At 45.6% G+C, this 12,448-nt stretch overlaps 1 protein-coding gene across 12 annotated transcripts in view; it reads left to right on the top strand.

Moving 5' to 3' along the window:
• ppfia2 (PTPRF interacting protein alpha 2) overlaps positions 1 to 12,448 on the top strand; it is a 222,827-nt gene that overhangs the window by 191,267 nt on the left and 19,112 nt on the right. For 9 of the 12 annotated variants that reach the window (XM_047390065.1, XM_047390062.1, XM_047390063.1 and 6 more), the window contains 6 exons: positions 4,492 to 4,732; positions 6,139 to 6,168; positions 6,326 to 6,456; positions 6,579 to 6,760; positions 8,659 to 8,749; positions 9,866 to 9,868. In XM_047390065.1, coding sequence (XP_047246021.1) covers positions 4,492 to 4,732; positions 6,139 to 6,168; positions 6,326 to 6,456; positions 6,579 to 6,760; positions 8,659 to 8,749; positions 9,866 to 9,868 — 678 coding nt within the window. The remainder of the gene's footprint in view (positions 1 to 4,491; positions 4,733 to 6,138; positions 6,169 to 6,325; positions 6,457 to 6,578; positions 6,761 to 8,658; positions 8,750 to 9,865; positions 9,869 to 12,448) is intronic. The other 3 variants (XM_047390071.1, XM_047390072.1, XM_047390061.1) reach the window with 1 other exon arrangement.

Here is a 12,448-nt window from a genome sequence, read left to right as displayed (position 1 = left end):
TTGCTTGGCTGACCTGGATGTAGGTGGGTCTTCATCTCTGGACGGGGGTGTGGCCTCATTGCTGCGTGTGCTGGGGCCTTTCTGTGGCACCCTTCGGCTTGCTGGGCCGGCGTCTTTCCCTTGGGCATGGTAGGGGGCGGGGTGGTGCATCGTGGGGTCTGCTTGACTGCCCAGCAGGCCCGGTGGTCTCGGTTCGCCTGTCTGGGAGGGTGCATGTACCTATCCTGGCCTGGAGCTTGCATTTGGGTGGGCCTGCCATTTTGGGTCGGGTGCAGTTTGGTGGCGGCCTTGGTGTTGGAGTGGGATGTGTTTTGTTGCCATGCTTGCCTAGTTGTGGCTGCTGTCTGGTGCCGGGCATCGGGGGCTGGGTGCTCTGTTGGCTCTGCCCCTTGGGTTCGGGGGTGGCTTGGGCGTGCTGGTCATGTGCCCTCCTTTGTGTGGTGGATTTTGGTTGCACTGGCCCGGCTGGTCTGCTCCTTTGTTTGGAGTGGGGCCGCATTCTTGGCCGCTTGGGCGCTTCTGGCTGGGTCCTTTTTGTTGTCGGTCGGTGGCTACTTCGGGCGGCGGACTGGGTAACGGGGCTGGGGATCGAGGTCTGAGGGTCTGGGTGCTTCAGGGGGGGCAGGGGACGTTGGTCCCGGTTTTCAGTTGGTTCTCGGGGCCTGTTACCTGTCCCTAGTTTTTTGCCCGGCAGATGTGCCTATGCCTCCCTCCTTTGTTGGGACTCGGCAAACGGGGGTGCCTATTGGGGTCAGCCGGGGAGCTGGCTCCCTGGGAGAGTGGTTTGCCCCTCAGTCCTTCCCTCCTCATCCCCGGACACCTCCCTCTGCCAGCTCCATTACAATACCACTCATGGAGGGCCTTGGGGTGTGGGTGCGCCATCGGAGTGCCACAAGGGTTTTCCATCTCTGCAGTCCCATGGCAGCCTGTGCCCCAATTTTATTGTACAACTTAGACACTCTCACTTATAACATTTTCATGACATTCACATGTAGGGTCTTGGGGGTGGGCGCACTCAATGGCATCAAGAGGGAGGATATTCTAGTAGCCTAACCTCTGGTGCTTGCGCTCACCTCTAAGGGTATAATTGCATGTAGACATTGAGGGTTCAGAGTGGGGTGGGGGTGTAGCAGACCCTCTTCGCCACCATTTTTTCTTTTTAAATGCACACTACAACAACACGCATCAACACCACATTTGAGCTGGCGGAGGCAGGCTTGGGGTCTTTTCACACCCCCGTTTGCTATTTCCCATCTGTGCTCGGAGCCCGGGAGAGGGAGTGGGCCCTCTCTGGGCTGGGGTTGGGGGTCGGGTCTTGGGGATTGTCTGGTGCTGTGGCACGTGTTTCGGCTCTCTCGGGATCGCTTGGGTTCCCTTGGATCTCGGCCACTGGCTTTGGGCCCTGGTCTGCCAGCTGTGGGTGTGCCGGGCTCCGGCAGGGGGGTCTTAGCCGGCGTTGATTGGGATGTGGCCCCGCTTTGGTGGAGGGTATGGCCAGCTGGACTGCTTGGTTGGGCCATGGTGCGCCGTGCGGGGGTGCGGGTGGCCGGCGGGCTGGGGCGCACCCGGGGTTTGGGGTGGAGTTTGCGGGGTGCCTGGTAACTGGGGCTGCCGTGGCCTTTTTCCACTCCTTCCTTCTGTGGTTCTGGCCCATGGTCGGGCGCCGGGCTGCGGTTGGCCGTCGGGTGGGTGGGGCGGCGGAGCATGTCTTTTGACTGCACCGGGGTGGCTGGGGGGTTGTGCTTGGCCTGGAGCGGTTGGTCTGCATGGCCCAGGTACCCGGCTGGTGCATGTATCCCTCCCGTGGACTGGTGGTCTGGGGCTCCTGGCGCTGTCTGGGGGGTTGGGCGGGCTTGGAGGTGCGGTGCTCTGCTGGCTGTCGTGTCCGGGAGGGGATCGGGGCGGTGGGCTGGGGGATGGCGTGGAGGGGCTTCAGCCTGTGGGGTGGAGGGGTTGTGTCCACTTCTAGGGCGTGGAGTCACCGGCGTTTAGATCGGCTAGCGGCAATGGTGGAGCTGAGCTGGATAGTGTTTCTCCCTGGGCGGTCGTTGCAGTGGCAGTGATGTAGTGTTTTTTGTGGCTGAGGGGGGCCGTGGTGGGGGACACTGGCCCTGGGTGCCTGCCGCTGGCCGGGGACCTCTTGGTGGATGAGTTTGTCCCGTCATGGTGTGGGGTCGGGGATCCTGTTGTGGGTACGGTGCTCGGTGGGGTCTGCCCTGTTGCGCCAGTGGGCGGGGGTGGCGTTATGCGGAGCCCTTGCTTTGCCATTGCAGTTCACTGTGTGGTGGGGGAGTGGGGTGCGGTGGGGGTGCTTAGAGTGGGGTTGTGTGTGGAGCTTGCGCTGTGTGGGTGTGGCTTCATCGGCTTCTCAGCCATGGAGTTCACCTGTGGGGTGTGCCCCTGTGGGGGAGGGGATTCTTGGTGTTCGTGGGTTCGGGTGCCATGTGTTCGATATCGGTGCCCTTGTTGGGGCTGGCCCATTGGGGGGTCGGGACTGCTCCGTCCTGGGGCGGCTCCGGTTAGCGGGCTGGTTTGAGCCATGTGGACCCCTCTTTTGTACATAGCCCCCTCTCCGGAGGTGGATGGGGGTTGTTGGGGACTGGGTTCGGGGCGGGGGGGTGGGAGCCGGGCCGGGGTCACCCGGGTCTTGGCGGTGCCGGCACTGTCTGCCTGTCTCTGTCCATGGAGGGAAGGGGACCACCTCCTGGGTCCGGGGACTGGTTTCCCCTAGGGGGTACCGGCACCTGGACCTGGGAGTATAGAGTATGCATGGGGAGTGCGAGTGAGTGTATGACGTCCATTGTTGTTTGTCTTTACGTTGGGTGCGTGTTATTTTATGTGTATACATGAGGGTGGGAGTGGATGATTGTGACTGTGTGCGTCTGTTTTTTTTTTTGTGACAAGTTGGGTATTGTACTGCTCCCTCTCCTGGATCAGCTTAGCCCCCCCATATAATGGGGGGCCTATTTCCTCCCCGCCACACTACCTGCCGGTGGTTGGAGTCTCTGCCCGCTGGGGTACCTGTGGTTCTCGGTGTTCAGTGCCGGGTGCTTTGGTGTGTGCTGGCTCACTCCCGGTGGCTGCTTGTTGGGGTCTGGCCCCCTGGGCTCTGTCGGGCCTCTGCTTGTCGGGTGGTGTGTCCCGGGGTCTTGGGCCTCTGGGTCCATTGCTGGATCTGCTCGGGCGTGGACGGCTGCTGGCGGGGCCTGTGGGCTCGTCGCTGCAGCTCCCTGGGGCTTCTGCGCTGTCACTGCTGGGTGGTTCCCCTGGGATTCTCCACTGCTCTTCTCTGGGGGGGTTGCAGTAGTCCTGGCGGTGGTTCTCCTGGGGTTCCTGTGCTTTGGGGGGCCTTTGGATGTCTGTGGCTCAGATCTCCTCATTGTCCGTCCAGGGACCATGGGGCAGGTCTGTGGGTCCTCACACTCGCTATTGCATATTTTTGTGGAGAAACCTTGTATACAAAAGCGCGTCCACACCCATACTCACAGGTGTTAAGCTTCAGGTGTTGACAGATACACAGATGTTCTATATTGGGTACATTTTACATTCATAATTACCATGTACTATTTTGTTAAAAAAAAAAAAAAAAAACAGCTGCGGGTGTATAAGCAAGCAGGGTGTAATCTTGTATTCTCTTCATCCTTCTTTCCCTCCTCCACTCTTTCCTCCTTTTCTCCCCTTTTTCCCTTTTGCCCCTGCTCTCTCTTTTTTGAGCTTCTTTTTTCCTTTTCATTTCAGTCTCCGTGTCCGTAACAATTGAAATATTCCCAAATAAGTTTATAATAAAGTTTCTTTTATAAATATCAAGCAGAGCTTTAAAGCATTAGCTGCTTGTGAAAGTAAATCTGTTGGGCAATTTCTTGGCACTCAGACAACAATTCTGAGCGATACTCTGCTGGACAGGACATGGTAAAAAAAAAAAAAGAAAGTAATTTCCCTGTGTTCCAAAAACCATTGCTGTTTGCAAGGAGTGTTTCAAGAAGTGTGAGCTGCCTCTTAGTTCTTAATGCTGTAATAAGCATGTGCTGATAAGCATTCATAACCCCAGGCACAATGTCGATGAGCTTGTTGCTAATTTGCATTCACCCCAACAGAAATGGTGCAACCTTCCTTTTGCGTACACTTTATTTTAATCTGACTGAATGTAATAATCATGGATCCTAGGAGTTTTCTTCTCAGCTAATTACAGAATTAGATCCTGGATATAGTTAAAACGGATTACCTTACGTTCAGCCCTTAATTAGTTCGCCTCACACTTTAGGCATTTTCTGGCTTTAGTGAAGAAAATCTTCAGAAGTACACCCCAAAGACCTGAACATAACAGCAAAACATTAAAGCAATTGCTTTCTTTTTTTGGGCCTTCTAGAGGTGCACAATTTAAAAGCAGAGGGACTGTTATTACCAGCAAAAGTCCTCTAATGGGTGCTTTAAGTTCTGTGCAACAAAACATTTATAGCAAAATAAATGAACTCCTGCCTATTCTCTGTTCAGGCTGATACAGGAGGAGAAGGAATCAACAGAGCTACGAGCAGAGGAGATTGAGAACCGGGTGGCCAGCGTCAGCCTGGAAGGTCTTAACCTGGCTCGTGTGCACCATCATGGAGCCTCTATCACTGCTTCAGCCACTGCGTCCTCCCTCGCCTCATCTTCTCCACCCAGTGGTCACTCCACCCCTAAACTGGACCCTAGAAGCCCTGCACGGGACATGGAACGCATGGGAGTGATGACTCTGGTAAGTTATAAACATAGGCTATCACACCACCAATCCACCCCATCATACACATTCTTTTTTTGTAAAAATTGGGACACAAGATTAGATAATTAGTTATTTTTTAAGAAATCTTTAAATGATGTCTAATCTTGTTGTTTATGAATGGTTTTTTTTCTGCTGAGGAAAAACATAAGGACACCATATCCTCTAGTGCTAGCCCCTGTGGTTAAAATATCTTCAGTGACAGTTATTGTAATCATCTACCAGTTCCTGACATTGGTCTGAGGAATACTTGCCCCTCTCCTCACTTGCAGCTGAGAGGTTCTTGAGGGAGTTTCTTGCATTCACAGCCTGTTTCAACCAAATCACATAACCATAAGATCAAGATCTGAGATCTTTGACTGATCCCAGTCCTTGGTGGGTTTACTAGTATGTTTTGGGTGATTATGAGGCCGCATCCAGTAAGGCTATAGGGTACCCTCTCTTACTTGGTAAAATTCATGTTGGATTCTATGTAGTTGAGCTGGACAGTTACTGCTGCAGCAAAGTACCCCCAAATCATGACATTTGACCTCAGTGTTTCCAAATTGGTATGAGTTGTTTTTCCTGAAATGCTGGTTTGGTTCGTGGCAAACATGGCCTATCTTCTGAAATCTAAATAATTCAGTTTTAGACTCATCTGTCCAGAGAACATTATTTCAGAAGTCCTGATAAGTCAACATTCTCTCTTATAGACGCCAGTTTTCTTCTTGGAAAACAAAGTTTTCATATCCTTTCATAAGCTTGCATATCAGCCATTAAGGTTAAGCTTTTGCAGTCAGTCCTGAATATCTGCATCCTGAGTAGCAAGTGCCTGATGTAGGTCCTGGAATGACATTTTAGGGTTTTTGGTGACTTCTTTTAGCATCTTGCAATCTGCTTTCAGGGTGAACTTGATTGGAGCACCAGACTTGGGCATCATGGCAGTTATTTTGAATGTTCTCCAATTGTGAAATATTTTCAGTAACTTGAATGGCTGATTCTTTTGAGACCTCTAAAAACCTCTGATCAAACCTTTTCTAATTAGAAAATATCCAACTCAGACAGCGTGTCTGTCTGCCTACTGACCTGTGGTTCTAACAGTCCAGATGTGACCATAAAGATGAAGAATTTGCTCTAAAAATAAATGTTTAATGCAAATCCACCATGACTGCACAAGGTTATGATGTGCAAATGTCTTCTTTTAAAGACTTTGTTGTTGTTGATCAAATGACTGGGTTGTCTCTGAATAGGGTTTTGGCAATAGCTCATAGGGTTCTAGTGGCATATGATATTTATGTGCAAGAGCCAATCTTTTTGTATGCTGTTTACTGTTTCTTCCTTGTTTTGACACATGCATACAGACATGTCAACATTACCATCTTTTTTTTTATCTCCCCACTCGACAGCCCAGTGATCTGAGGAAGCACAGAAGAAAGGTAAAGGGAGCACCAGCACATTTCTTCAAAAATATTTACACTAAGGTCTCATGCTTCTTTTTAATGGTTGCTGTAATGGCACCATGAAGGAACTGTTGACTTGGTTGCAGTCAGGTCTTCTTGATTCATGTTGCACCCCTTTGTCCTCGTCACTCAGATAGCAGCCGTGGAAGAGGATGGCCGAGAGGACAAGGCCACCATCAAGTGTGAGACGTCCCCTCCTCCAACACCTCGCACTGTACGAATGACACACACACTGCCAGCCTCCTCGCACAATGATGCACGAGGGTAAGTTTTCTGCTCAAGTATTTAAAAATCAGACTTTTCTCTTTTACTTAAACATTTAAAAAAATTACAAATGTAAACTTTTCTTTCTTGCTGGCATTGTCTGTTTTATTTTCTGCCCTCAGGATTGTGGCTTCTCTGGAGGCTGAAGCCAGTGCCCTAAGTAGCGTAGCCAGCAGCCAAGACTCCCTGCACAAACAGCCGAAGAAAAAAGGGATCAAATCATCCATTGGACGCTTGTTCGGCAAAAAAGAAAAAGGCCGCCTGGCGCATCTAGCACACAGACAGGTCATGGTAGATCCTCAAGGTGGGTCATACCTTCAGAATATAATATGTTTGAATGCTGTTTCTTACTTCATAACCTAAAAGGAACAAAAATGTAAATTATCTGAAAATTGCAAAACAAAGTATTTAAGTATTACTTTTTGTTTCAGCTCTGATAAGTATAAGATTTTCTTGGCTGCATACAGAACAGTTTAAATGATTAAATAGACTAAACGAAACCACTGCTTTAACTTCAAAAAATCTGTACAGAAAATTAGAAACTGTACTTTTACATTTATTGGCCCTTACGTGATAGATTACTGAATGATTGTAATTGGATTTTTATAAATGTATTTTATCCAAAGATTAGCATAACGCCATTAACTTTAAATGTAAACATCAAAAATGAATTAGCTGTAATTGAGTCACATTGCAAACCTTTAAATTATACAAACTATGCAGAAAATCAAGGTAAGCCTTAGTCTAACATGTTCAACATTTACCATGTGAGGCTAAAAACTGTTACAAAAAGTAAAAATAATTTTTCTTTACCTAAATAGTAACTGAAATGATGTCTTCTAACCATCTAATTGTAAATTCCTCTCATTTGGATCAAATATGTTCATACAAACTGATGTATAAAAGATGGTACAGAAATGAGAAGGTGGCAAACATATTATTGTTGGCTACAATCATTCTTTCTATGCACACTTTTAAAAAAGTAGAAAGCACAAGTGGCTCTTAATGTTGCTTATATTAAGGTGTACTAGAAATGCAGCAGTATCAGAAGAGCTTAATCTTGAACACCACCCTTCAAATATACTGGCAACCCTTGTAAAGATGTGTTAAAAAGAACAACCCACAATGTATCACAATTATTGGCACCAATCAGATAGAGACAATTTAATTTATACTATTTACTAATTGCAAAGTTTATTTTAGATGTTTGTAGACATATTTAGTTGACAAATTTAATCCATAACGTCCTGTTTCCACGAGGTATGACTTTGAGGTGAGTGACAGATGACTCATTTCCCTTAGACACTCCTCAAAATGGGAAAGACACAAAAAACAAGCTATTCAAGTTAGGAGTTGCACCACATAGTTTATCATCTGAACTTTCACATATTTACAGTACAGGCAAATATTCAAACGTTTAAAAAAGCTGCAGATGTGTCAAATAAAGCTGGGTGAAGACTCAAGTTTATCCCGTACCCCAAACTGTGGTCAAAAGTCCCCAAAACAATCATTAGATGCCATCTACCATCTGTTTGGGAGGAATGTCTGACTACAATTGGGCACCAGTTGAGTCCGGAGTGAAACAATGGTTAATACTATGGGAAAGCAGTTTTTGTGCTCTGTTTGGAGGATCTGTGTTATTGTCAGCCTGTTTCTCTTTTCCAAAGACCTTAGGAACCATGTCGGAGTGCTTTGGATCTTTAAAACCCTCTTGGCCTCTGCTAGTAAACTGAAAGTAGGTCCTCATAGGGTCTTTGAGCTAGTTAATAATGTAATAACCTATGTCCAAGCAAACACAGAAATAGTTTAGCAGACATATAATCAACATTGTGTCCAGGTCATCTCAGTCCACAGATCTGCATCCTACAGAAAACATGTGGGGTGAGCTGTTGAGAAGAAACCTTAAGAGAGTTATTTTATGTCCTATCAGTAAAAGGAGGCTGTGTGGCACTGCCGATAATTCTTTTTTTCGCTAATTGTGGGATTCTGGATTATGGTTCTGCAGTAAAATATTCATTTTTTTAAGACCTTTCTGACAGGTTTTTACAAGTAGTGTCGATAAGTTTGAAGCACAATGAATGAAACTAGTCATTTGTTTATGCCATCAAAGTGAAGGATCTAAACAATAATGATAGTCTAATAAATGTACCATATTGTTGTTGATGCATTAAAATTGTCAAGCATTTTCTCCTTCTTTGTCAGCCACGATGATGGACCCAGACGCATTGGGCCAGGACACGGGGGTGGGCAAGTTAGGAACTCAGGCTGAGAAGGACCGCAGATTAAAAAAGAAGTAAGATCATGAGTTGCTGTGACCACAGTTTTAATTAGAAAACACACAACCATTCTGTTAGTTATTTTTAAAATGGATGCATAAACTCTTCTGCACAAACACTTACTGCTACAATACAGTCAAATTCATTCTGACAGCCTCTATTTCCACTGATTACCTGGTCCTCCAACACCCCCTGCAATGTACGAAATAGCAAATCCTATGCTGAGAACATGGTCAATAGAAAGCAGAAGCTGGATCAGTGTCCAGGAGCGGATGTTAGCGTCAATGTATTCACACACAGAGCCAAAGTCAGACTATTGACCCAGCCTGTAAAGCCAATTAATCCAACAGAGAAGCTCTGTCAATTTGGACGATATAGGCAGCTTTCCCAACACTACACTCATAGATTACACTTTGGAAAGTTGCACAACGTGTAGTGTAGTGTGTGTGTGTGTGCGTGCGTGCATTTGCCATCCTCCAGTGCCAAATGATGAATGTCATTTGCTTGAAGTGCACATTGAGTTGTCATGACAAATAACTTTGCCTCCCATGTAGTTCGTCAGTATAAAGTGGTTGTTGTATTTTGACAAATGTGCTGTTTTCCTCCCACTGCACTGACTTCTCCATAGCGGTGTCCGGGACCCGGGCCTCGCCACCACCTTGCATCTTGGTGCCTCCTCTACACTGCATGCCATTATAAGCTGCTTGCTGCTCTTTTCCATTTCAGCATTTTGATCGATCAAACAAAACCACCGTGATCTCATTGTAGAATAGTTGTTTTTCCTTCAAAAAGTACTTGAATGTAACTGAGCATTTGAATGTAAGGCCATGGAAGTTGGGGTGTTGTTGTTTCAACGCATTTCTCATTTCTTCTGCTGCACGAGATGTGTTGAAGATGACATTTTCTTTCACTGGTCTACAGATGCTCCTGTAAAACGAATGTCCTCCATAGTGAGACTTGTGTGTGTGTGTGTGTGTGGGTGGGTGAGTGTGTATGTGCGTTTTTAAAGTCATTTTGTTAATTGCCTTTTAATTCATTAACATTTGTGTACTTTTGTCTCCCCGTCGCTCCTTCTCCCCCTCTTTCTCTCTGACCCTTACTCTCCCTTTCATCATCCTCTGACTCTAACAAAGCGGGTAAGTTGTTGTGAGGATATCTAACTGACCTCCTGGACCATTGTTGCAGCCATTATTGCCCTGTCTGCCATCTCTTCTGTCTGTCCAACCATGTCCTGAAAGACCAGTGCCAAAGCTGACGTCTCTTATCTATCTATCCATCTATCCTTCCTGTGTGGCTGTTAACAAAGCCATTGCTTTCTTTCTGTTTTCATCTACCATCTGAAGATGTTTCCCCCACCTCCCCTCAACCCTTTTTACAGTTCAATGGCAGCTGCACCTACTGCTGGATAGAGGATAGAGGTTGTGCCGCCGCTAAAACTAAGACTTAATTTTCACACCAGTCTCTCTTCTCTCCTTTTATGTGTCTTTATCTTTTCCTGTGTGTGAAATAACCAGGTAAAGTGTCTGGTTATGGGAATGTTTAAAGTTTTTATCAGTTTTTGATTTATCATAACTTTTTCCTGACTTCCCTCTCCCCAGCTATGTTCAGAGGATGTATTTCAACATGCATTAGACCCGGGCTGAACATAAAACATGAACTATCTCCCCCTTGCGCTAAATAGATAAAGACAGTGAATGCACTTGGTTGTATTTGGATGAACATATTTCTTCTATCATCTGTAGGCTTTTTGTTTACCATATATGGTGCCTTGCAGAAGTAATTATGCCCTTTAAACTTTAAATGCACTTATTTTATCCCATAATATCAAATTTTAATGTATATTATTGGGATTTTTTGTGATAGACCTACACGAAGTAGTGAGTAATTGTGAAGTGGAAGGACAATTATGAATAGTTTTCAACATTTCTTTTCGAGTAACAGAAGTACTTATATAGTCTATTCTCTGAGATACATGGAGCCAGGGTAAAGACTTTAGAACTAGGGTGATGTGCTCAGTGAGTGTGTAGTTTCAGTGAGGACGCGGGCAGCAGTGTTCTGGGTCAGCTGCATGTGTTGAACTGACTTTTTAGGCAGACCTGTGAAAACACTGTTCCAGTAATCATTTTCACTATAGACAAACTCACGTACATCCTGCTGGGACATTAGTCCTTTAAACCTGGAAATGTTCTTAAGGTGATAAAAGGCCGACTTATTGATAGTCTTTTTGTGCCTCTTAAGGTTCAGGTCTGAGACCATCACTACACCCAGATTTTAGGCCCGATCAGTAGTTTTTATCTGTAATAAGTGAAGCTGTGTGCTGACTCTTGATCGCTCTCCCTTGGTCCAAAAAAAGATCTCCAGTTTGGTTTTTATTCAAATGAAGAACCTAATGGCACATCTACGTATACACTTGTTCTATGCATCTACCCATCGTTTGAATGGGTTCATAGTCACCTGATGACATTGTAATGTAGAGCTGTGTGTCATCTGCATGGTTGTGGTAACTCGTTTGAGGTAATCTAAACATTTGTTCAGAAGGCATATGGGTTTACCTTCCACAGTCTTTTCTGTAATCAATTAATCAACATTGATGCATTTAAGTCCCACCTCTAGTATAAATGATGCTAGCCTCAGAGGTTTGCTTTAGAACATTGGTTAGCAGCATTATAAAGACAAAGTAACACACCAGATATTTTGGAGATAATGTTGTGGAGATGTTCAAAGTATGAAACGGTAGCTTTGAACATGTCATGGAGCAGTGGTGACGATGAAAAACATCCGTCCTACCACACGGTTTTGCTCAAAATGATGAGCAAAACCTGAGACACAAACCTAAAGACTTTCATTTGTAATTGCAGCAAAGGGTTTGCAGCAAAGTATTGACTCAGGGGGGTAAATACAAATGCATGCCACACTTTTCAGATTTTTATATTTAAGAAAAATATTTATTATTATGCACTACTATGTGCTGAACTATCAAATACAATCCCAGTAAAGCACACTGAAGTTTGTAGCTTCAGCTTAACAAAATGTGGAAAAGTTCAAGGGGTATAAATATTTCTGCAATCCACTGTTGTTTGTTAATGCACCCTTTCACTGTACTATAGCCTTCAATGCTCTGGTGCTACATATATCATGTTTTTTTCTTTGCCCACTCCTTCAATTTGTCAAACCCTTTGACAGCACACCAAAGGAATGGATTGTTGAGGGTTTTTTTTGTTATGAAATGTGTTTACAAAACAGAATATTGAAATATTTCTGTGTGTACATATTGGGATGTTTGTAAGGCACTTTTGGCTGTTTAACAGTCCTCCATCTCAGTGTGGGAGGATTCGGTATAATACAAATAGCTGTGTTCATGACAAACCAAAAGGATCTATTCACTGCTTCTAGTCAATAAGGTGCAATTTACATCACACTGACTAGGTCAGCTCCAAGTGAGGCACAGCAAAATCTTACTCAGCTCTCTCAGGATGCACTTCACCACCTGCTAAACAAAACCATGGACCTCAGCCCAGAAAATGAGAGGAAAACTTGTACATAAAATGACCCTACTGCATAATTCAAACACTGCATCTTTATACGAGTACAAACAAATCTGTAACAGCAGGATAAAGTGTGAGTGGCTGAACTGGGATGAGTTTGGAAATCCTGCTTAGATTAGCAGTGTGATATCTAGCTTCAGTGAGTGCCATCCAGGTGGATGTTTGTGTTCA

This window comes from Girardinichthys multiradiatus, chromosome 17 (assembly GCF_021462225.1).
Source record: "Girardinichthys multiradiatus isolate DD_20200921_A chromosome 17, DD_fGirMul_XY1, whole genome shotgun sequence".
In the NCBI taxonomy this organism is placed as follows: domain Eukaryota; kingdom Metazoa; phylum Chordata; class Actinopteri; order Cyprinodontiformes; family Goodeidae; genus Girardinichthys; species Girardinichthys multiradiatus.
Note: the sequence above shows the minus strand (reverse complement) of the source record. Positions and strands in the feature narration are given on the sequence as shown.